This window comes from Hypanus sabinus, chromosome 1, assembly GCF_030144855.1.
Source record: "Hypanus sabinus isolate sHypSab1 chromosome 1, sHypSab1.hap1, whole genome shotgun sequence".
In the NCBI taxonomy this organism is placed as follows: Eukaryota; Metazoa; Chordata; class Chondrichthyes; order Myliobatiformes; family Dasyatidae; genus Hypanus; species Hypanus sabinus.
The window spans coordinates 180,538,295-180,564,507 of record NC_082706.1 but is presented as its reverse complement, the minus strand read 5'-3'; the positions used below and the strand labels follow the sequence as shown (position 1 = coordinate 180,564,507).

Below are 26,213 nucleotides of genomic sequence, written 5' to 3'. Positions count from 1 at the left end.
AAAGCAGATGTAGTTTGAGAGCATCAGACATTGAGTACTTCAAAGTTATGCCCAGACTGGCGTGTATTTTGTAACTGTCACATAAGTATTTCTTGTATTGACCTTCTCAGTTAATTTTATCAACGAAACCAAGGAAAAAGTTGTTTAACTTTGTAGCCAAATAAAATTAGACCTTGCTGTCTAACTATGGCTGTAACTAAAATTCTAGACACAAATAATCAATATTAATATTTCTTGACTCTAATGGCAGTCTGTACCTTGGGTTAATGAACAGATATTAAAATTGGAGCATAGAAGTAAATCACATATCATTCAAGCACCAGATTAATAGTTTTCAACATATCTTAAGATCAAGACGTGACTGTAAAATAAAAGATCTGAACTTCGCAGAGAAAATCCAAAAGACTTTAGATTAAACATAGTCATAGAAAAGTATAGCACAGAAATAGGCCTATAGAAATGGTCCGTGTCAAACCACTTGAATTGCCTAGTCCCATTGACCTGCACCAGGCCAGAGCCCTCCATATACCTCCCATCCATGTACCGATCCAAACTATGCTTAACTGTTGATATCAGGCTCACATGCACAACTTACGCTGGCAGGTCATTCCACATTCTCATTACTCTGAGTGAAGAAGTTTTCCCCTCATGGTCTCCTTAAATATTTCAGCACTCACATTTAACCCATGACCTCTGGTTGTAGTCTCAGTTGAAAAAGCCTGCTTGCATTTACTCTATCTACCACTTATAATTTTGTATACCTCTATCAAATCTCTCCTCAATCTTCTATATCCCAAGGATTAAAGTTCTAATCTATTCAATCTTTCCTTATACCTCACGTCCTCAAGTCTGGAAACATCCTTGTGAATTTTCTCTATACTCTTTCAACCTTAGTTACATCTTTCCTGTAGATAGGTGACCAAAACTGTACACAATACTGCAAATTAGTTCTCACCAATGTCTTATACAATTTCAACATAACATCCCATATCCTGTACTTAATACTTGGATTTATAAGGCCAATGTGTCAAACGTTTTCTTTAGGACCCTGTCTACCTGTGCTGCTACTTTCAATGAATTGTGGACCTGTATTCCCAGATCCCTTTGTTCTTCTGCACTCCTTAGTGCCGTACCGTTCACTGTATAACACTTACCCTGCTTAGTCCAACTAAAGTGCAACATCATTCACTTGTCTGCATTAAATTCCATCTGCCATTTGTCAGCCAATTTTTTTTTCCAGTTGGTCCAGATCCTGCTGCAAGCTCTGATAGCCTTCCTGTCTGTCCACTATGACCCCCAGTCTTGGTGCTATCTACAAATTTGCTGATCCAGTTTACCACATTATCATCCAGATCATTGATATAGATGATAAACAACATCGGACCTAGCACTGGTCCCGGCGGCAGTCCAGTAGTCACAGGCCTTCAGTCAGAGGGGCAGCCATTTACTACCACCCTCTGGCTCCTCCCACAAAGCCAATATCTAATCCAGTTTACTACTTCATCTTGAATGCCAAGCGTCTAAATCTGCCTGCCGACCTCCTATGTGGGACCTTTCTAAAGTCCATGTAGACAAAATCCACTGCCTTGCCTTCATCGACTTTCCCGGTAACTCCCTCAAAAAACTCTATAAGACTGGTTAGACATGACCTCCCAAGCACAAAGCCATGCTGACTATCCCTAAGCAGTCCCTGTCTATCCAAATACTCATATATCAGGTCCCTTAGAAAGCCTTCCAATAATTTTCCCACTATTGATGTCAGGCTCACCAGCCAGTAGTTTCTTGGTTTATTTTTAGAGCCTTTCTTAAACAGTGTAACAACATTAGTTATCCTCCAATCCTCTGTTACTCCACCTGTCACTAAGGATGATTTAAATATCTCTGACCATGCCCTTGCAATTTTTGCGCTTGCTTCCCACAGGGTCTGAGGGAGTATCTTGTCAGTCCCTGGGAATTTATCTACCCTAATTTGCCTCAAGACAGCAAAGCTCCATCTCCTCTGTAATCTGCATAGGGTCCATTAACTTGCTGCAGCTTTGTCACATTCTGTAGCCTCTGTGTCCATCTCCCTAGTAAATACAGATGCAAAAATTCCATTTAAGTTCTCCTCCATCTCTTTTGGCTTCCACACATAGATTACCATTCTCATCTCCCAGAGGACCAATTATGTTCCTTGCAATCATTTTTCTCTTAACATATCCATAGAATCCACTGGGATTCTCCTTCACCTTGTCTGCTAATGCAACCTCGTGCCTTCTTTTAGCCCTCTTGATTTCTTTCTTAGGTGTTTGCATGCATTTCTTATACCCCCTACTGGCCTATTCCTGCTATGAACCTTGGTTTTTTGTTAACCAAGGCCCCAATATATCTTGAAAACCAAGGTTCCCTACACCTGTTACCTTTACCTTTTATTCTGAAAGGCACAAAAATTTTACTTTTGAAAGCTTCCCACTTACCAAGAACATATTGGCCTTTCTCTAATTTAGAATCTAAACCTGCAGACCAGACCTATCTTTTTTCTATATTTACTTTGAAACTAATGGCATTATGATCACTGGATGCAAAACGTTCCCCTACACAATATTCTGTCACCTGCCCTGTCTCATTCTCTAATTGCAGATGAAATACCACACACTCTCTCATTGCGATGTCTGTGTACTGATTAAGGAAACCTTCATCCTCTCTATCCCATCTGGTCTGGGAGTAACAGTCAACAGATGGAAAGTAAATCCTGTTCTTTAAAGATTGAAGTTGTAGCATTAGTAGGATTTATGATGTACAGTACTGGTTGCATACATATGAAAACATTTGGAGTTCTGAGAAGTGCCAGCACTTCCAAACCGGTATTTACCCTTCCTGTAAATGTCAGGAAGCTCAGGGCTCCAGTGTAAAAACAGAAGCCCTAAGTGTACTGGCTGAGTTCCGCCAATGATTTATCATCTCACCCCCCCCCCCCCCCATGGAACTAAATGACAACTTGAAAACTTTCAATAATTCTGCAGTACTTTAGCTGAGAAATCTGCTCACAGAAGCTAAGCCTGGTGAACTCATTTCAATGCAGGGTGGAGGAGAATTATAAAGTTATTTACATTTCTTTTGAACTGAGATTATTTAAATTGTTTACAAGTGTTTTAAGAATGATTTATTTTAAGACATTTTTAAGAGCTTGTAACTTTTTGACGTTTAATAGTTGTTCATGAACATCAGAGATATTCTGAAGAATTCAGTGTCTTGATAGCCAGCTGAGCCAGGGGCAGCTTATGGTTTTATGATGGTCAGTGTTGTTGTTTGTTGGCTTGTACTGCTCTGGCCTATCCACATGATACTGTTAAATCAGGGTCCTGACATTTCAGATTAAGTGGATTTGGATAACACTTGCAGGCAAGTTAACATTAGGGGGTTTGTACAAGCAATCTCTGCAGAGTGTCCATTAGCAGAATTAGGCCATTTGGCCTATAAAGTCTGCTCCATCATTTTATCATGGGTGATCTATTATCTTTTTTTACCTCCATTCTCCTGCCTTTTCCCTATAACCTTTGATGCCCTGATTATTCAAGAACCTATCAACCTCTTCCCAAAGACTTGGCCTGCACAACCATCTGTGGCAATGAATTTCACAGATCCACTGTGTTCTGGCTAAAGAAATCCCTCCTACTCTGTTCTAGACGGATGTCCCTCCATTCTGAGGCTGTGCCCTCTGGCACTAGACTCCTCCACTGTGGGAAATGTCCTCTCTACACTCACTCTATCTAGGCCTTTCTATTAAATCCCCCTCCTCATTCTTCTAAACTCCAGTGAGTACCAGCCCGGAGCCATCAAATGACCCTCGTTTGTTAACCCTTTCATTCCTGGAATCATTCTCGTGAGCCCTCTTGCACATTTTTTTCTTAGATAAGTAGCCCCAAACTGCTCACAATACTCCAAGAATGGTCTGACCAATGCCCCATGAAGCCTCAGCATTACATGCTTGCTTTTGTATTCAAGCCCTCTCGAAATTGGTACTAAAATTGTACTTGCCTGCCTTACCACTGACTCAACCTGCAAGTTAACCTTTGGGGGATCCTGCACAAGGGTTCCCAAGTCCTTTAGCACCTTGGATTTTTGAATTTTCTCCCATTTAGAAAATAGACTATGCCTTTATTCTTTCTACCAAAACGCATGACCATACACTTTCCTGCACTACTTTCCAACTGCCATTTCTTTGCCCATTCTCCAAATCTGTCTAGGTCCCTCTGCAGACACCCTACTTCCTCAGCACTACCTGCCCCTCCACCCATCTTTGTGCTGTCCTCAAATTTGGCCACAAAGCCATCAATTCCTTCATCCAAATCATTGACACGTAACACAGAAACGCTGATCCCTGCAGCGCACCAGGAGTCACCAGCAGCCAACCAGAAAAGGCCCCATTATTCCCAGTCTTTGTTTCCTATCAGTCAGTTAATTTTCTATCCATGTGTGTTTCTTTCCTGTAATATCATGTGCTCTTGTTGAGGAGCTTCATGTGTGGTATCTTGTCAAAGGCCTTATGAAAATCCAAATAAAAAACACTGACTCTCCTTTGTCTATCCCTTGTTATTTTCTCAAAAAAATCAGACAAGGTGTCCCCTTAAGGAAACCATGCTGACTTGGCATATTTTGTCATCTGCCTCCAACTTCCCCTGAAACCTCATCCTTAATAATTGTCTTCAACATCTTTCCAACAACTGAAGTCATGCCAACTGGTCTATAATTTCCTTTCTTCTGCCCCCCCTCCCTTCTTAAGGAGTGGAGTGACATTTGTAATTTTCCAGTTCATTGGAGACATTCCAGAATCTAGTGATTCTTGAACGATCATTACCAATATGCACAGTCTCTTCAGCCACCTCTTTCAGAACCCTGGTTTGCAGTCCATCTGATCCAGGTGACTTATCTACCTTAAGATCTTTCAGCTGCTCAAGCAGCTGACACACTCACATTTCTGGCATACTGCTAGTGAAGACTGATGCAAAATACGTCTTAAGTTCATACACCATTTCTTCATTCTCCATTATTACCTGTCCAGTGGTCTGATATCTACTCTTGTGTTCTTTCACTCTTGAAAAAGCGTTTTATATCCTCTTTTATATTATTGGCTTGCTTGCCTTCATATTTCATCTTTTCTCTCTTTATGGCTTTTTAATTGTCTTTTGTTGGTTTTTAGAAGCTTCCCAATCATCTAACTTCCCACTAATTTTTCATACGTTATATGCCTTCTCTTTTGCTCTTATTCTGTCTTTGACTTGCCTTGTCAGCCGTGGTTGCCTCATTCTCCTTATAAAGTACTTCATCGTTGTGATGCATCTTTCCTGCAACATCTGAATTGCTCCCAGAAGCTCCAGCCTTTGTAGTTCTGCTGGTGTTCCTTTGTAGTCAACTTTGGCCAGCTACTCTGTCACATTTCTATAATTCCCTTTACTCCACTGTAATACTGAATCATCTGATATTAGCTTCTCCTTCTCAAATTTCAGGGTGAATTCTATCATAGTATGACCAGTCTTTGAAGGGTTCCTTTACATCAAGTTCCAAAAGCCAGGAGCCAGCACATGGGGCTTGCTGCAGGCACTTTCCAGCCCACTGCATTCAGCAGTAATGCACTTCAAATAATAGCCATTGCATTGACCACAGAGGGGTGAAAAAGAACTTTTCATGTACTGCATCCCATCGTACCACAAAATCCAGCCGCTGACTGAATTGCAGTGACCATTCCACAGACAGCAAAATGTTGGCCCAGGTTCTGCAGCTATTACAACAGAACTCAGATACATCCTCTACAAGGAATCTGGCAACCTCGGTTGCACGAGCATCATCTTCTCAAACAATGATGTGATTGAGCGTTTCTGTTGTTGAGCAAACTTGATGTCATCATGTTAGCTCAGTAGCCCACCACTTTGATAAGTTCCCATAGACAGTTTACCAACTAGGATAAAGTTAACTTTTCTCAAATAATTATACAATTTATAGTTTGAAATAAATGCTGTATCATACTTGTAAGATTCAAGGTGACAGCTAAAATACCACAAGTTTGTTAAACAGTAATTATGGTTTAATACACCATTTTAAAAACTAACTTGCATCTTGGGTATTGAGGCATACAGGGTATTTGACAGCAAAAGTATTTTTTTTAAATAGATACTATTTTTGTCATTCCATGTTCTCCCTCAGTTATTGTCTTGCAAACAGCATACCTGTGGAGGAGCAACTTTAGAATTTCCAAATTAAACTACGCGTGTCTGAGGCCTCAAATTGCTGCTATTTTCAACCCTTATGGGAGACAAACTCTGGTATCACTATCATTATTGCCACCACATCTGGGCCTTTGTATTTTGGGGGTCCCCAATTGCTGTGTATTTTAAAAGTGCAGGTTTTTCTCTTTCTCCTCTCTTTTTTAATAATACCTTTGGCACTTGGCAGTTAGTTGAATGTGTCAGTAATGAATCTCAGCTTTTGAGATTTCTTACTCATGTGGCTTTTGCTCGTATCTGATGATGACAGGAAATGTGTGTGGGAGAGTTTTTAAAGTGGAAAGGTTGTCCCACTCTCTTGACCTTGGGAAGTCTGGGTCTAATGGTATGAGTGGTTGTCGCAACTGAGGTCTTCCTTAGTTGCAGTGGATCGCCATGACTACTGTGCCTCGCCAAGCCCTTCGCTCCCCACAAAACATTGCCGAAACACCTTCCTGACTGTTGGATCTTGCCCACCCCGTCTGCCGGAGCTGACTTCATATGCTCGGGGAGGCACGCCCCTGTCTCATTGGGGTATGAGGCCTTCTGGTTTCCCCCACCTGGTTTGACCCGCCTGTCAATGTGGTGTACCTGGGTGTGGGCACTGTCGCTTGCAAACTGCTACTTGGAGCTCTCACACAGGTGAGAGCTGAGTGTCTGGTGGGGACCAAAGGTGAGTGAGCTGCCCTAGAGTGAACACGGTAAGTTCCATCACCAGAAGTACTACCCCTTCCTGGACAGCCCCATACCCCATCTTGCTCATAGTAACTGAAGTAACTCTGCGTCCAACAAGTAACATCTGTATAAACGCACTGTATCATTTGAGAATGTGTGTATCTTGGCCTTGCTTCTTTTAATAGGTTTTCTTTTACCTTAATTCTGTCCACTTCTGTTTGTTTGACATTGCCATCAGTTTTTGGCCACTGATATTTTTCCTTGCTCATATTGGCTTAGTATTGTTCCACAATTTCTCCGAAACAGACATCAGTGTCATTTAAATATGGAATGATTTAATGTTGATATTTCAGTGACTCTGCATATGAACTTATTTGTGTTACTGTATATGTGACCTTTTCAGTAACTTTCAGTGTATTCCAAATGTTTACAAGAAGTAAAAATTGCAAATAAGAATTGATTTTAATCTTGGAATGTTACTATCCAGTGCTTTACTCTGAGAAATCGATAACAAGATCACTAGATTGCGTATAGCCTGCTGGTTATAGAAGTGGCTGCCGAACTTTGCAACAGGGACTTTGTCACAGGCGTTGAGCTGCCCTTTCATTTGTGGGACTCTCTCTATTGCTTCAGATTATCTGTTACAGGGCTTTCTGGATTTAAAAAACAATGAAGATAATATGTACAAAACTTGGCATGGTAATATAAAGTTTTGAAATCAATTCCAAGAATCTGGAAATTAAATACTGGTAATCAATAAAAGTGTCCAACAGACAGTTAGACAGTAATTAGAAACCATACTGGTTTAAAGAAGGCTATCTCTTAATGCAGTGCCTTCTCTCCACATTTCCCACATGACTATCAGCTCCAACCCACCTGCACTGGGGGTTATTTAGCCAATTAACCCACTAATTGGCTTTTGGGAGGAAAGCCATGGAGTAAGAGGGGAAATGTACAAGCTTCTTGCAGTGACAGAGTTCAGGTCCTAAGCTGAGTTGCTGGAGATGCGAGATAGTAGCATTACCTGCTGTACAGTTATGGTGTTCCTTAGTGCCGAACTTCTGACTGCCCTCTGAAGTAAGCTCACAAAGCACACTGTTGTAGCAACAGCGTCTAATAGTCAAAGGTAACCTTGGACCACAATCCAAGGCAGATCAATGCCCTAGGTTACTTCACAGATTGCTACCGGACAAGATTTAACACCAAGTTTCATGAAATATTAGCTGAGGTGAAAGAATTCAGCTTTGAAGTACAGTCGGCCCTCCTTATCTGCGGGGGATTGGTTCCGGGACCCTGGCAGATAGAAAAAAACGCAGATGCTCAAGTCCCTTATTTAACCTGTCTCAATGCAGTGGACTTTAGGACCCAGTGGAGCTCTGGACCTTATTTAACCTCTCAGTGCAGTGGACTTTAGGACCCAGTGGAGCTCCGGACCTTATTTAACCTCTCAGTGCAGTGGATTTTAGGACCCGGCGGAGTTTGGGACCCGCCGCCCATGGCTGCTGCTGAATCTGCAGTGTTTCTGTTCCGTTGACGGAAAATGATCATGATTGAAAATAAAGTGGAAATAATAAAGCGATTGGAAAGAGATGAAACACCATCGGTAATTGGAAAAGTGTTAGGCGACAGTCGGTCAATGATCAGAACAATTTTAAAGGATAAAATGAGAATAATGGAGCATGTGAAAGGCCCTGCCCCAATGAAAGCTACAATTATTTATAAGCAATGCTATGGTTTAATTATTGAAATACATACGATTCTTAAGTGTTTTATATGCATAGAAATGTAAAATATATACTAAGACAAATGTTTGACTAACTGACACTAACTAATACTGGATGTACCTATTCTGACTTACTTATAATACCTAATACAAAGTAAATGCTGTGTAAGTAGTTGTTATACTGTATTGTTTAGGGAATAATGACAAGAAAAAAAGTCTATACATGCCCAAACAACAAGTGCTAGAGAGAGAACTTCCGGGTTTTCCCGATCCGCGGTTGGTTGAGTCCACGCATGCGGAACCCGTGGACAAGGAGGCCGACTGTATTATCCTAGTGGAGACAGCAAAATTTTGAATGGTCAAGTTTATAGGAAGTAATAATCAAATCTATGGACATCAAGCTCATGAAAGAAGTTTCTGCAGAGATCTGATGCAAGGCTACAGTTGGGATTTAATGATTGTAAGACTGATGTGTGATTGTGGACAGAATCTCACCTTGGAGAATAAATCTGGCATCAAGATGGCTAACAATCTAGCTTTGTGTTGGATAATAGCAAGGAAGAAGAGCTGGCGTCACAAGTCAAATAAAATTAAATTTGGTTTATTAAATTGTTTTATAATTGTGATGGATGCAGTTGCTAGCTTGAAAACCTTTATTTTACATACTATCCATACAGGTCATTTCATCACATAGGTACTTCAAGGTAGTGCAAGGGGAAGGCAACAAGAGAGTTCAGAACAAAGTGTTGCAGAGAGATTGCAGTGCAGGTAGAAAGGAAGCTCCAAGACCATTGGCTGAGAGGTGGAATTTACTATGGAGATCCAGTGAAATGGCTTTAGACTTACTAACACTTATTGGGATGATATTTTTAACTTGTATAAGTGTATGTGATGCAGGCAATTTGGAGACAGTGGAGGTGCTGAGAGTGATGAAGAGGTGGAGCTGGGTGAGAGTAATGTTTCGTACTTGATACGAAATATTTCATTTTCCAGTGATCAGACCGAAGAGCAGTGTGTGGACCAAGAGTTGGTGCTTAGATGACATAAGAACAGAAAGCAGGGTCAGAAGTTTTGAAAGGGGGGGGGGGGCTCTCAGAGTGTGACCAGAAAGATGGGAATGTGGTTCTGTCCTGCAGGTGGGTGGAAGAAGGTGCAGTCCTGCCTGATGGGTAGAGGAATGAGGATGTGATCTCACTACAGAGGCGTGGACTTCCTGGGAAAATGCCATGGTTGTTCAAAGTTCCTTTCAAAGTTGTCCAAGGACTTTAACTGGAGAAAGGAGGTGGTATGTGTGCTGGAATTAGTTTCTTTCTCTACTGAGAATGCTGCTGATTGTAGAATTAGAAGCTGGTATAATATTCCATGTGGGGAGAGGCTCATTAACAATATTGGCTAAAGTAGTGTCCAGGAAGAGAAGTTACATAGTTGGGGTGGAACAGTTAATACAAAAAATGAATAAATGATAATTTACGTCTTTCAGTGGCTAGTGAGTGTGATTCTTTTTTTGATCCTTGCGCAGCAATACAATGGCAAGCATTTATCCAGTAGCAAGAACCTGAAGTCTTGCAGTGCTTTAATAGCTGAAATCATTCCACAATCCCTTTGGTCCCATCAGCAGGATATGGGGGGGCGGAGGGGGGGGCATTTTAAATTGCTAACTAGAACTGTCTTGTAACTTTCAAGTCATTTTGTTTTAACAAATGTTGAACTATTTAATTTTTATAGAACATAAGACTATTTGATCGCGCTATGTTGCCACCTTATTCTTAATTAGCCGCTTGAAAGAAATATATCCTTTAAAGTCAGTACAAAGAGGTTTCAGGATTAAACTACCTGTGGGCATCCTGCAAGAATCCATGTTGCAATAACTTCCTCTTGTTTTTGCAGAAAAAGTAGCTGCAAATGAAGATGCAGTGCAGAAGGCTGATGTATCCTCCACGGGTCAAGGTGTCATCGACAAAGATGCACTTGGACCAATGATGCTCGAGGTCAGTTTAGAACCAAGAGCTACAGGAACACAGTTTTATTGTCAATTCTTAAACGTCTTGCCTATTGAACTACAGTTCATTCAAATACTTTTTGGTTTTGCTCAAACTTATAAGAGAAAGCTATATTACTGACATCTGATGGTTAAGTTAATCTTCTATGGAGAAGAATCTGTTGTATTTGAGGTCTATGTCCCTAGGATTGAGCATAACTAAAATAACAAATCAAGCCAAGTATCGCCCTTCAATACTATTATTAAGATCAGATAAGAGACTCTAACCATCGTCCCATGACATTCAATGGCATCACCATCACTGAATCCCCTACTATCAATATCCTTGGGGGTTACCATTGGCAGGAGACTGAATTGGTCTAGCCATGTAAACACAGTGGCTACCAGAGCAGGTGAAAGGCTAGGAATCCTGCAGCGTGTAATTCACCTCCTGACTCCCCAAAGCCTGTTCACCATCGCCAAGTTTCAGGTCAGGAGTGTAATGGAACACTCGCCTGGATGAGTGCAGCGCCATCAACACTCAGAAACTTGACCCCACCCAGTACAAGGCAGCCCACTAGATTGGTGCCCCTTCCACAAGCATCCAGTCCCTCTACCATCAACGTACAGTTGCTGCAGTGTGTACCATCTACAAGATGCACTGCAACAACACACCGAAGGCAGCAACTTCCAGACCCACAACCACTACCATCTTAGAAGGACAAGGATACCTGGGAATGCCACCACTTGAAAATCCCCTTCCAAGTCACTCACCAACCTGACTTGGAAACCTGTTGCTGTTCCTTCATTGTCGCTGGGTCAGAATCATGGAATTCCCTCCCTTAACTGGGTTTAGGAAGGCAGCTCATCACCACCTTCTCAAGGACATCTAGTGATGGGCAATAAATGCTGGCTTAGCTGGCGATCCCTACATCCCATAGACGAATAAAAAGGAGGAAAAAAAGTGAAGGCAGGGTTCACTAACATTATCTGACCTCCTTACCAAAACATGATCACAGCTGCTCACTTCTGACAGGATCTTTCAAGCACTGGGCCTTAATCCATTGTTAGGCGGGATTATGGATGAAAGAGCTGAGTTCCAAAGGTGAGATAAAAGTTGCTTGTTCTCCTTGGCTGCACCATAGATCCTTTACAAGGCACAAAGTACCCAATTGCTCAAGAACTTCTTTCATGAGGAAAGACTGAGATGACACCGTTTTCTGAGTTTTCCTGCAAGTTAGATGCTTAGCCACATACTGGTTTATTATCGTCAATACCAAAGTACAGGAAAGATTTTGTTTTACATGCTGTCCATACAGATCATTTCATTACAACATTGCATTCAGGCTGTGCAAGGGAAAGCGATAACAGAATGAAGAATAAAGGTTAGAGTTACAGAGAGAATGCAGTGCAGGCAGACAATAATGTACTAGGCTACAACAACGTAGATTGTGGGGGAAAGAGTCAATCGTATCGCACTAGGGAACCATTCGATAGTCTAATAACAGCGGGATAGATGTTCCTCTTGGAATGGTAGTGTAGGAGAAACCTCACACAGAATCCAGAGGTTCATGATTATTCAATTCCAACTCCTGGAGTTGTTGAGGTAGAGGTACTACTCATGTGCAGTATCGTTTAGCACTAGGTGTAGGAGTGGGATGGATTGGTGTTTGGCATCAGATGAAACAGATCCTTCAGCTCACCGACTCTGCTCTGGTCACCAAGCACTCATTTACAATCATCTTGTGCTGTTCCTTTTACATTCTCCACCCCCCCCCCCCCTCCACTTTACTGTTGCCTCCCCAAATTCCACCACTCACTTGCAGTCAGGGATAATTTACAATAAATTATCAGTCTACGTGTCTTTGAGTGCTCCTGAAGGAAATCTATGTGGCCACAGGGGGAAGTGTCAAATCCACACAGGATTGAAGGAGGCCAGTGCTGAATCCCCGGTCACTGGGACTTGTGAGGAAGCAGTTCCATCAGCTGTGCCACTGTGCAGACCCTTAAGACCTTCGTCTGTTGCTAGTGTCAGCTTTGCGGTGGAAGGGGTGCATAATGAATGCTGCATCATCTGTAAGTAGGAAGATGTGGGGAGGGCGTCAAATGATGAAGTTGTATGGATGCATAGGGGGCTAACTGGCTGCATTGGCTTGTTTTTAGTTTGACGGCCTGCATATACCTAAGCAGCTTCTGAGGTGTTGAGAGGTAGATGAAAAAAATGTTTTTTGCAGATTTTTAGATTTGAAAATGAAAGTGCCACTGATTTGTCCACAGTCTCAAGTTTTCTAACATTTCGGCAGGAAAATGTGTCAGACGGCAGAATGTCTTAAAAAACTTGTGCTTACTTTGTATTATCTGTTTTTAACAGGCTTTGGACGGATTCCTTTTTGTGGTCAATCTTGAAGGGCACATAGTGTTTGTTTCTGAGAATGTGACGCAGTACCTGAAGTACAACCAAGAGGAGCTTATAAGCTCCAGTGTGTACAGCATTCTTCATGTTGGTGATCATGAAGAGTTTGTGAGAAACCTTTTGCCTAAATCTCTCGGTAAGGATCTGTTTTAAATGCTGTTGTCTATTCACCTGCTACTTTTTAGTTGTTTGCTCGGCTATTGGTGGCTCAGAATTGGCACTGCTGCATTATTTTGCAGCTACCATTTTGTAAGGAATATTTTGATTGTTTTTTTTATATGAGTAAATTGTGGTTGTGTGCTATCCCTGTGCTCCTTGGCTCTGCAGTAACACCTGGGATCCTTTACTCCCACCTTGACCATCATGCTTGTCTGCCTGCTGGCCATCAACATACTTGTCCGTTGTCCAAGTGTAGCCCGCCTTAGAACTGTGTAGGTTGCCAAGGTCTTACTGCTGAAACCTACGCTTTAAAAATACGCTGTTAGCTTTATTTCCGTTTACCTCATCAAGGTTCAGAAGCTACCCTGCTATTAGCTGGGTTGTGCCTCCGAATAAAATCACCAAATTAAGATATTAAATCCCACTTGGCTAAATTTATTCCAATCATGTTTCAAAATAGTCGGCTTCCAGGTTACTGATTGTCATTGTAGCCATTAAAAGCAAAATTCCAGGATATTCTTTGCCTATTATTTTCTGCATGTTAATGTGCTGGTACGTTGCTTTGAAATGGTACACAGCAACAGTGGCACATGCATCAGATGATGGAATATTTTAACATTGAATGAAACAAAGATGCTACAATACAAATTATTTTTTCCTATCTCATACTGAAGTTTATGAATTATTATATTTCCCAGCTACTGTGGTGCCTTGGTCCAATGAAACCCCGAGACGAAACAGCCACACTTTTAACTGCCGTATGTTGGTTAAACCGCCTGGTGAAGCTGAGGAGGAAGGCCATGAAAACCAGGAAGCACCTCAGAAATATGAAACTATGCAGTGTTTTGCTGTATCTCAACCAAAGTCAATAAAAGAAGAGGGAGAAGGTCAGATTTCATGCAATCTCTTTGGCATTGTGATAACCCACAACGAGTCAGTCGCTTGTAACGTGTTTAAAAACCTGTAAATATGACGACTCTGGATTGCAAGCATTGCCCTTTGTTTATGCGGAGTTATAGGGCACGGATCCGCACATTTAATTCTTATATGGGATGTACGTACGTGCAGTCATGTGGAAGCACTGTGTTGAAATTGGGTGTATCCCCACAGGAAGCAAAAGAAAGTCAGGCATCTATTCCGCCTAATGGCTGCATTACAGCTCCTGTTTGTGGTAACCTCGGGTCAGTCTTCCTGCTTGTCTTCCGGACACTGGCAGCTCCTTAACAAGGGCTGCCTTTGAGAAGGGGAAAAAAAACTGGTAAACATTACAACATCAGCATAATTTTTGCAACCATTGAAGCTAAAGTGTTTTAAACGAGCTTCATTAGTATTTTAGAAGCAGAGTGTTCTTTTAACTGCATGTAAGTTGCAAAAGGGATAATTTATAGAAACTTCATATTGTTTTGTTCCACGCAATGGGAGTTGCTCACTCTGTTATATATCTGACAGTTCATTACAAAAACTTGTATCTGATCAGTAATAAATAATGCAAAAATAGAAGCAGTGAAACCATCCTATTAGCCATTTCTAAATTAAGGTAAGAGATAAGTTAATTAAGATAAAAGATGCTTTGGTGTTTTGGACTAATTTACATTAACTAAGGAGAGAAACAATTAAAATAGTTAATACTCACAAAGAAATATCATTTAATTTAGCTATATTTGGTCCATCTCGGATTTATAGTACACTCTTTTTCCAAAATCTCAAACCATAAAATAATCTCCTTCTTTCAAGTTAAATAAAATCTGTAAAATAACAGTGAACCACACAGAAGGAACGTTTAAAATATTTAATGTAAAGGATGGAACTTTTTTTTAAAAAAAGAATCATGTTATTTCTGTTCTACTTGTTTGGCTTAACCAGAATTCTTCCTGTTTGGCAGTTGCGGAGTATTTGACACAATTAAATCAGTGTTCCAACAGGATACTAGTATATTGCCTTTTAATCATAGAAGAACTTGTTCCTTTGACTGCAACTTGTAGATGCAGCATTTTACTTATGGAAAACAAGTATGCTTATCGCAGCATCCGTTGAAACGAGCAGTCAAAAGGAGCCATAGCTGGGGCCCATTTCAGACCAAGGGTGTAGCTATGGGCACTTGCATGGGCTCCAGCTATGCCTGCCTCTTCGTGGGTTATGTGGAACAGTCTATGCTCCAAATCTGTACTGGTACTGCTCCTCAACTTTTCCTTGGCTACATCGGTGCTGCTTCCTGCACCCATGCTGAGGTTGTCAATTTATAGAAGATAACATCAGGTGCTACACCTGTCCCTACACCTCCTCTCTTACCACTATTCCGGGCCCCAAACTGTCCTTCCAGGTGAGGCAACACTTCACTTGTGAAGACAACTGACATCTTCTATAAGCCCACTGACTCCCATAACTACCTTGATTATACCTCTTCCCACCCTGCCAAATGTAAAAGTGCTATTCCCTATTCCCAGTTCCTCCATCTCTGCCGCATCTGCTCCCACAATGAGGCTTTCCGTTCCAGGACATTTCAAATGTCCTCTTTCTTTAAGAATCGTGGTTTTCCCTTCTGACGTCATCATTGATGCCCTCACCGACATCTCCTCCATTTCCCACACTTCGGACCTCACCCCATCCTTCCGTCACCACAACAGGGACCGTGTTCCCCTTGTCCTCACCTACCAACCTACCAGCCTCCGGATCCAGCATATTATCCTCCGCAACTTCTGCCACCTTCAACAGGACCCCACCACTAAGGACATCTTTCCCTCTCTACCCCTCTCTGCTTTTCACAGGGATCGTTCCCTCCGCAACTGCATGGTCCACACATCCCTCCCCACAGATCTCCCACCTGGCACTTATCCCTGCAAGCGTAAGTGCTACACCTGTCCCTACACCTCCTCTCTTACCACTATTCCGGGCCCCAAACAGTCCTTCCAGGTGAGGCAACACTTCACTTGTGAGTCTGTTGGGGTAATCTATTGCATCCGATGCTCCCGGTGCGGCCTCCTCTACATCGGCGAGAACCGACGCAGATTGGGGAACCGCTTCATCGAGCACCTCTGCCACAACAGACAGGATCTCCAGGTTTGCCACCCACTTCACATTCCCATTCAGATATGTCTGTACATGGCCTCCTCTACTGCCATGATGAGGCCAAACTCAGGTTGGAGGAGCAACACCTCATATACCGTCTGGGTAGTCTCCAACCCCTTGGTATGAACATCGAATTCTCCAACTTCCTGTAATTCCCTCCCTCTCCCATCCCCCATCACACTTTCACTCTGCCTCCTCTTCTGGCTGCCTATCACCTCTCTCATGGTTCTGCCTTCTTCTACTACCCATAGTGCTTTCCCCTCACATTCCTTCTTCACCTCCCCGGCCCATCCCCTCCCCCACCCCTTGATCTTTCCTCTGATTGGTTTTTCACCCGCACCTTCCCCCTCCCCCCACTTTCTTTATAGGGCCCCTACCCCCTCCTCATTCCCTGTCCTGACGAAGGGTCTCAGCCCGAAACGTTGACTGATCATTTCAACGGATGCTGCCCGACCTGCTGAATTCATCCAGCTTGTTTGTATGTATTGATTTGACCACAGCATCTGCAGTGTACTTTGTGTTTACTATACTTATCACAGTTTGCTCTTTAAAGTAGTTTGAGTTAATTTAGTAGTTGTATTTAAATTATAACAAATACTAAAAATGTTTATTACAAAATTTCCACATTTTTGTTTAAATGGACAGTGAGCGGTGAAGTACCAGTAATATAAATGTTAATCCTTCTCAAATTTTAATTAGTTTGACATACCAGGTTCCACTGTTCATATGATTTACAAACATGCATAGCAAAAAACATTTCATTTGAGAGTGTTAAGAAGCCTACTGTACCTCAGCTGCTTCAAAAATTGTGTAATAACGAAAGAATGCCATATACAAAATAATCCATATTTAACCTTTACTGTAATAATTTAAAATATATAACAGGTATACATTACATAAAAAGGAATATGAGCTGATTGGATATGTATTTTCACTGTTTAATTCAAATTATAGTGATAAAGAGAAACCTTTGTTAGCAATTAGGTCACATAATGCCATTATTTTCAGAGCTGTGTGAGTGAAGATACATTTTTTTGCAGTAAAACAGTGTGATAACCATTTCTGAGGGATTCATGACACTGCAGAGATTCCGTGGGGTTGCCTTTATGCCCAGGTGACGCGATGCTGCTTTCTCATGGCTCAAGGCAGCAATATAGTTTCAGCCCTGACCTCTGCTGCAGTCAGTGTGGAGCTTATCCCTATGACCACATTGGTTTCCTTCAGCTTCTCTGGTTTCCACCCAGTCCCAAAGATGTGTGTTGGTATTAATGGGTTGAGAGTTGTGCCTATGGTTTAGGTAAGGACTGAGATGGAAGAGATAAGAATAAGCCAGCATGGACTCAGTGGGCTGAAGGACTGTGTGTGCTCTATATTTCTGTGACTAAATGATGATTTCCATGTCTTCTATGCACAGGCTAACATGTCCTCATGCAACGGGCCTTTTGAAGCAAAGGGGATTACTTGTAGCACATTGTCATGGAAACAGCATTTTAGTCAACAGGGTCATAGAGCACTACAGTGCATAAGCAGGCCCTTCAGCCCATCTAGTGCATGCCAAGCTCTTATTCTGCCTAGTTCCAGAAACTCACACCTTGACCATAGTCCTCCATACTACTCCCATCCAGGTACTTAACCAAATTTCTCCTAACTGCTGCAATCAACTTCACCTCATTGCTTTGAAGGACCCGAGCCGACGTACCCATTTACCTTTCAACCCTGTCCAGCAGCTCTTTTGATCTTCATCCAAGTACTCACTGTTGACAAAGAACACAATTGATGATGATGATCTCCGTACCTCATTCCCTCTGCACCCCCCCCCCGCCCCCACAAATATCCACTTTAGCTCCTTTCTACCCCTGGCCCTCTGCATGATCCCACTCACCACTGCTCAAAGCATCAAGCTCAGATGGTTCCACTGCCACTGATTGGGCTTCTGGCAGCCAGCCACATTGTCGACCAAACTGGTCCACAGACATGACTACCCGTTATGTTCCCAGAGAAGCATAAATTCCTGTTGGCTGTGCCCATACCCTTGGTGTTGAGCACAATGAGGCCCGGTGACTGAAACTGCAGATGTTCCACGGCAGTGCCTAGCAAGTGCAGCAGAATTTCCAGAACTTTCTGTTCCATAAAGCAGAAATTCAGTTATGTGGAAACAATATTCTGTATTATGTTCTTCTGTATCATCTCCAGGTTGTGAGATTTGTTGGAAAAAGAGAGAGAGAGATACTGCTTCTACCTCTTCCAATGATTCTGAGTGAGGCACAGAGAGATCTGTATTTACTGACAATTACCTTTATTGTTCAAACTAACAAATATGTGAATTCATACACTAAATACCTTGTGCGCACACCTGCTAAGTATCTCTGACCCTCCTGGTTAGTCAAAGAATAGCAAAGGTATTACCCGGGCGGAGGAATTTAAGCTGGTCAGGCGTTCCTTGTTCCTCGTGGTCCCAATTCACTCTCCATGTGCTTCACGCAGGGTTCTTCTCACTTGTATCTGCGATGGTTATTCTTCGAAGTTACCGTCCCCGGCGCACACAAAGCATCCACTTTTATATCCATTGCTTATCAATTCAAATGTCGCATTCCCGTGCCACTGGCCGCAGGTCATGTGTCTGGCCTTTAACACCTGGTCATTGGCTCTGGTCCAAGCCAGCATCCATCTATTGTCCTCTTCCCATCAAGGGGCAGTTGCTGACTCCTGGCTGTTTGTTCTCAGTCAGCAATGAGCTTGAATCACCTCAGGCATTCACAATCCTGCATGTTACAGCCAACCAAAGAACACCTCACCAACAACTCCTTATTTGGAAATGACCTCCGTCCAGCAGATTACCTGAAGAGTCTTTGTGCCTTCTTTAAAACACTAATCAAGTCCAGCACGTCAAGCTCACAAAATGGAGAATCAAGTGTCTTCACAAAATGGCAGCCTCCATCCCCCAAGCACATGGCAAGAACAAAGACTGCTTCCACTGCCTTTGATTCATTTGAATTCACTGATTTGAAGATTGTCATTCTTTCTGGCCAACAGATTCCATATCATGATTGTGTTAGTTGACTAATATGAACTTATGAATAGTGCATGTCAAGTACGATTGACACACTCCTCACTGCTGCAACATCTTGGGTCTCTCAGAAAATCAGCTACTCACCAAGAAAATGTGGTTTTCAGTCATCAGCAAAAATACTCATTGTTTCATTTGCAAGATCTTCAACATGATAAAATAAATAAATGTGCAGTAGCAAATACTTGTTAGAACATAGGAACAGTCCAGCACAGAAACAGGCCATTCATCTTACAATGTTTTACCAAACTACATAATCAAATGCCCAACCAAAATAAACCCGTTAGGCCTTCATAATCAAATTCAAGTTTGTCATTCAGCCATAAACAAATACTCAAGAATACAGCCAAACAAAACTGCATTACTCCTAGGCCAAGGTGCAAAATACAATACTAACGGTCACAGACGGGACAAGGCACATATACGATGTCAGGAAAATACAGGCAAAAAAAAAATTGTCCGAGACCCTGTGTCCATGAACGTAGCAGCACTCTGCAGTTGACTTGACTTGAGTTGAATAGAGCTTGTCATCTGCTGAATGAACACCAGGGGGCAGCACTGGCTCTAGCCATCACACCACACCACCTCCAGTGGAGCATACCGACTCCAACACCTCTCCCCTGGGCAACTGTAGACGCCTATCCTCACTGCAACTGAGGCCACACAGCTCCCCTGGCGCTTATCAATAAATCAGTGATTCAGACTTTACAGTTCACAAGAGATGCACAATGTTCATATCTTTCTATTTTCTGTACATTCATGTGCTTATCTATGAGCCTCTTGAATGTCTCTATCATATTTGCCTCTAAACCACCCTGGTACCCTCCACTCTCTCTGTTTAAAAAAAAATGAGATGTGCAGTATGTGCCCCATACGTATGAAACAACCCTCTCTCAACTTAAATGTAAAAGGTATGCCCTTTGGTATTACAGTTCCATTGGCCACTTGCTGTCAAATAATTTTAGATTGCGTTTTAAATAGAGGCAGAAAGCAAGATGAAACTAATTTTGTGTATAACACTGTTGGGTGATAGCAAATCTCGGTTTGTCATATCAACCGTTATGATAAAGCTGGGTGTAATCTGCATGCATTTTAAAAATTGATGTAACCTCTATTCCTGCCTCTACCTCTACCCTCCCTGTAAGGGTCAGAATAGACAAGGAAATTAGTGGCATCTCTACACAGACAGATGTTACTTTTTACATAAAGGAGTTTTGAACCTGAGATGGGGTCATGGGTAGATCAATAATCGAGTAGGTGGTTTTCAGTGGGGGATAGCAAAATCATTCTATAATCTTAGAACTACAAAAAATAGTTGCATCAATAAAAAGAAGTGACAACTGAGATCGGGTAATAGACGGCCAGGCTAGTGGAATGTTATTCTAATTTACAATCTTAGGACTTTGTGTGTGAACGTAGCTGTTAAGTTATGGAAGAGGTGGGCTGAACGGAGGTTAACTGCATCAAATATCATCAGCTGAGTTGCCTGTGTTACCATGCGCGTTGTATAAGAATTTCAGAGCCCCTCTGATAGATGTGCTAAGCTGCATGTAAGTGCATCTGGCATTGATTGTCACGCGCAGGCACTGGTTTCATACCCAGCTTGGATTGTTGAGTTTAAGAAAGTCCGAGCAGGGACAGATTTGACAGATAATCTCCATAATCCTGAATTTCCCACAATGTGAAACTAACTGGCGTGCTGCAGAATGGATAACAGGGGAAATGAATGTCAATAAGAGCTCTTGATTAAGCTTGTGGCTGACCTACGTTCCAAGTACTTTAACTTGTTTTTGGTTATGTTTATTCCCAGTATGGGTGGGGGGATCCCTGATATGAGAATTTTTATACCTTAGTGTTAACCTCCCTTGCATTGAGCCACAAATTTCTTAAGTAAAGGCAAAAATCTGTGCAATAAATTAGAACTCGGACAGTATATGAATTTCTCAGTTTTCTTTATAATTTCGTTATTCCCAAAAGGCTCCAGAAATAGGAGGCCAATTTTTAAAATAAATTTTTCCAAAACGCGTGCTTGTCTGTTCACCGATAACCTTTTCCCAATTTTTATTTGATAACGTAAACCTACTGGTATCAGAGAACTTTGGTGGATTGTAGAAGTTGCAGCAAGGTAAGGGTTAAAGTAATGCCCAGGCAAGAATAGTTTACAAATAATATGCAGTCACTCCAAGCAAGCTAAGTCTTTTAAAAGAGATCGTGGAGGAGCATAATTTCTCTTTGCACAGCAGGGGACCGGAGCCATATGATATACTGAGATAAGATAAGGATGCACAGGGAAGATTCTAGGGTGGCATTTGCTATTGTTCAGTTACTTTACTCATTCTGAAGTATTATTGGCCTTTAACATCAGCTATTAATTCTGGTATTATTGTGGTGTGATTGGTGTAGTGTTATGCAAATAAGGATTTTGAACATGCCCAAGGTTACCAAATAGTATCTGTATCCAACAAGTCATTTCTGTATAAAAATGGCATTTCTTTGTTCAAACTTGAGAACGGTGGCCACGCTGCTGTCCTGATGCACCAGGAAACAAAGTTTGATTGAGCAACGAGATCAAGTTTTCAGAGTCCAGTCCATCGGCGATCACAGGACATTTATGATCATCCTGGATGTTGCTTCCAGATCTGTCCCAATGCCAGAATATCTGGTCTTTTCATCATGTGCAGCATCTCCTTTGAAGACCACGGCTTTACCCAGGGATCAAATGGAATAAAATTTCTAATGCTCTATGGCCCATGACAAATACTATAGTTTTTCTGACTGAATTTAGATAACTTGGTGTATCAGTGATTGTTGCACTTAAAGTTTGGTGCATGACAATTAATTGCCAACTTCTCCGATGGTGGTGGAGATGGATACGATAGGGTCTTATAAGAGACTCCTGATACGGAGCTCAGAAAAGAAGAGGGCTATGGGTAACCCTAGGTAATTTCTAAGGTAGGGACATGTTCGGCACAGCATTCCTGTACTCTGCTGTAAGCTTTCTATGTTTCTGGTGTTACATAACAAAGTTTTAAACTTTACTGAAAATTTATTTTTTCCTGTCCTCAGATTTGCAGTCCTGTTTAATCTGTGTTGCAAGGAGGGCTCCTGTGAAGGAGAGATCTCAATTCGCTAATACTGAAAGTTTTACCACAAAACATGATTTATCAGGTAAAATAATGTGACTGTTTTAAATTTGGGAATTTCTCATTTTGGAAATTTGACATATGAGATTAGTTTCTTTATTCCTCTTTTTTTTAAAAAAAACCAAGGCAAACTGAAATCTCTGGACATAAATGCATTACGTGCATCAATGAAGCCAGGCTGGGAAGACTTAGTGCGAAGGTGCATTCAAAGATTTCACCTACAAAATGACAAAGAGATTGCATTTGCTAAGAGGCATCATCATGAAGGTGAGGCTTTCGAGTATATACAATAAAATGATCTGAGCAACTTGCTTGGTTACTGTAAAGTAAAAATTCAAACTTTAAATCTAATATAAAAACAGTACAAGTAATGTACTATAAATCTGTATATTTAAAGCAATAAGACAGATTAATGGTGCACTTGAAAACTTTGCAATTCTGATAAGACTGCTAGGCTTGAAGTTTTGATTTAATTTCAGCTGCTTTAATGTTTACTAAGGGTTTGCTGTGTGCTCCTGCTATTTTTTCAGATTCTCTTTCTGTTAAATGGAATGCCCTTGCTTTTTCTGGCCAGTTTTATTCATGCTTTGCAGAAATCTTCAGTATTTTGCTGAGTGAGCCTTGAATTGAGTGCTGTATTAGCAAGTGTTACAGCTCAAATTGCTGGCAAAATTTTATGATACAGTGTGGACTAGGCCCTTCTGGCCCTTTGAGCTACAGTGCCCAGCAACCCGACATCCCCAAGTTAACCCTAACCTAATCATGGGGCAATTTGTAATGGCCAGTTAACCTACGTGGTACGTCTTTGGATTTTGGGAGGAAAGCCAGAGAAAACCTGCACATCCCACGGGGTGGATGTACAGATACTCCTTATGGAGGACTGAACTCCCAACTCCGAAACCCCAAGCTGTAATAGCACGGCTACCATGACGTTCTACTCAGCTGGTCCGTCTGCATCAATGGGAAGAGTGTTGTTTTAGTGACCTTCATTAGAACTGGGAAGGAAACAAAAGAAGCTTGTTAAACTAGAGGGAAGATAGGTAAAACCACTGTGACCATGGGAACATGTCATCTGCTCAATACGTGATAGGAGCTGTTGGGCAGAGGCAGCATTCTTAAGACTTTGAGAAGTGCAGAAGAAGACTTGCCAACCAGGTCAGCTGGGCATGTCCTCCATTCCCAGAAGGGTTAAAAAAAAGACATGAACAGATACTGAGCCAGAATCAGAGATGTCTGGCTCATACATATAGAAGTCAAGTTTTCTGATGTTTAGAATCGGAATTAACATCACTGGTATATGTTATGAAATATGTTGTTTTGTGGCAGGGGTACATTGTTCAGATACATAGCAATAAAAAAGCTATAAATTGTAGTGTGTGTGTGTGTGTGTATAAAATTTAAATTAAAAGGCAGTGCAAAGAGAGAGGACAAAAATAGTAAGTAATGTTCATGGGTTCACTGTCCATTCAGAAGTAAGATGCTGGAGGGGATTAAGCTGTTACTGAAATGTTGAGTGTGTGACCTCAGGCTCAGGTACCTCCTCCTTGATGATAGTAGTGAGCAAAGGGCATGTCCTGGGTGATGGGAGTCCTTAATGACGGACACTGTGTGAGATTTGCTTTTTGAAGGTGCCCTTGATGCTGGGAAGGCCAGTGCCCATTAGGGAGCTGGCTGAGTTTACAAATTTTTGCAGCTTTTTCCGACCCTGTGCAGTGGCCCCTCCGTACCAGACTGTTGTAGAATTCAATACTGAGTCCAGAAGGCTGCAGCCTGCCCAGACAGAAAGTGAGGTTCTATCCCTCAAGTTTGTATTAGACCCCAGTGTGTCTGCATGAGTCAGTGTGAAAGTGGAACAGAGAATTAAAATACCAGGCCACAGAAAGTTCAGGGTCATCCCTACGGACTGGGTGCAGGAGTGCTGTGTGGTGAATCCCCAGCCGGCATTTACATTGTGAACACTGTGCTACATTAGAATATAGTCCTCCCTCCTTAACTTCCTGTTAGCTTAACAAGCTTCTGTTGTCTCTTTTCCAGGTCTGATGAAGGATCTTTAACCTGAAACATTAACACTCCTTCTCTGTCACAGATGTGGCCTGGTCTGTGGAGTATTCCAGAATTTTCTGCTTTATTTCAGTTTTAAATTTCCGTCACTTGCAGTCCTTTCTGATTTTCACCAGTGTCACAGCCTACCGTCCACCCCTTAACTATGGACCAAATGACTGCTATTCTGGCTAAGGTTGTTTTTAATTATTAGAATGGAAATTGAACCTGAAATTTCTAGGGTGTATATTGCTTGTTTACGCACTAAGTCAGGAGAGAGTCAAATAGATATATTGGGGAAAAGAGCAGCCCTTTGATTCTCCATTGGCATCAATTGCAAAGTAGTTGGGTTGGCCGTCACAAAGAATCATTACTTGAAAGAAACCAGAATGAGCTGCCAGCACTTCTGCATGTCTGTGCGAGGATTCTAATTTTTTAAGTATAGTATCTGATGCTCAGAGCTTTCAGGAAGCATTGTGTGCCATTTATCATTTTTCCTCAATTTCTCTGAATTGCAGTGTTAAGGCAGGGTCATTCTTTGAGTCCCGTGTATCGGTTTTCTTTATCTGATGGCACCATGGTTGCTGCACAAACAAGGAGCAGGCTTATGCGCACTCAAAACGCGAGCGAGCCTCAGTTTATCATGTCACGGCATGTTGTTCAAAGGTAAGCATCCTTTCTGTGGCCTTTTGATTGAAAACTTAGTGCTTTGCCTCAAAAATCAGATGTGCTGAAGCTTCAAGTTAGAATGTGGTATCAGTAACAGAAAGATTTTGTACCATGCATAAAACACTGGAGGAACTCAGCCGGTCAGGCAGCTTCTATAGAGCGGGAGCCCTGGGGGCTGTGTACTAAGTCCTCTCCTTTACTCCCTGTATACCCATGACTGTGTTGTCACCCACAGCTCCAATCTGCTTATTAAATTTGCTGATGACACTACATTGATAGGCCTTATCTCAAACGATAACAAGGTGGCCTACAGGGAAGAAGTCGTCTTTCTGACACACTGGTGTCAAGTAAACAACCTCTCCCTCAATGTCGCAAAAAAACAAAGGAGCTGGTTGTGGATTACAGGAGGAATGGAGACAGGCTAACCCCTATTGACATCAATGGATCTGGGGTTGAGAGGGTAAACAGATTCAAGTTCCTCAGCATCCACATCACCGAGGACCTCACTTGGTCCGTACACATCAGCTGTGTGGTGAAAATGGCACAACAGCACCTCTTTCACCTCAGACAATGAGGAAGTTTGGTATGGGCCCCCAAATCCTAAGAACTTTGTACAGGGGCACAATTGAGAGCATCCTGACTGACTGCATCACTGCCTGGTATGGGAACTGTACCTCCCTTAATCGCAGGATTCTGCAGAGAGTGGTGCAGACAGCCCAGTGCAACTGTAGTTGTGAACTTCCCATGATTCAGGACATTGTAAAAAGGGCCCATAGGGTCATTGGAGACCCAGGACACCCCAACCACAATGTATTCCAGCTGCTACCATCCAGGAAACAGTACCGCAGCATAAAAGTCAGGACCAACAGGCTCCGGGACAGCTTCTTCCCCCAGGCCATCAGACTGATTAACTCACTCTGATTTGAGTGTATTTCTATGTTACATTGATTGTTCTATTTACTATAAATTACTATGATTGCACATTGCACGTTTAGACAGAGACGTAACGTAAAGACTTTTACTCCTCATGTATGTGAAAGA

At 42.0% G+C, this 26,213-nt stretch overlaps 1 protein-coding gene across 12 annotated transcripts in view; it reads left to right on the top strand.

The window, feature by feature from the left end:
- ncoa2 (nuclear receptor coactivator 2) overlaps positions 1-26,213 on the top strand; it is a 312,874-nt gene that overhangs the window by 225,061 nt on the left and 61,600 nt on the right. For all 12 annotated transcript variants that reach the window (XM_059982705.1, XM_059982738.1, XM_059982722.1 and 9 more), the window contains 6 exons: positions 10,525-10,625; positions 12,987-13,164; positions 13,886-14,074; positions 22,387-22,488; positions 22,590-22,730; positions 25,022-25,169. In XM_059982705.1, coding sequence (XP_059838688.1) covers positions 10,525-10,625; positions 12,987-13,164; positions 13,886-14,074; positions 22,387-22,488; positions 22,590-22,730; positions 25,022-25,169 — 859 coding nt within the window. The remainder of the gene's footprint in view (positions 1-10,524; positions 10,626-12,986; positions 13,165-13,885; positions 14,075-22,386; positions 22,489-22,589; positions 22,731-25,021; positions 25,170-26,213) is intronic.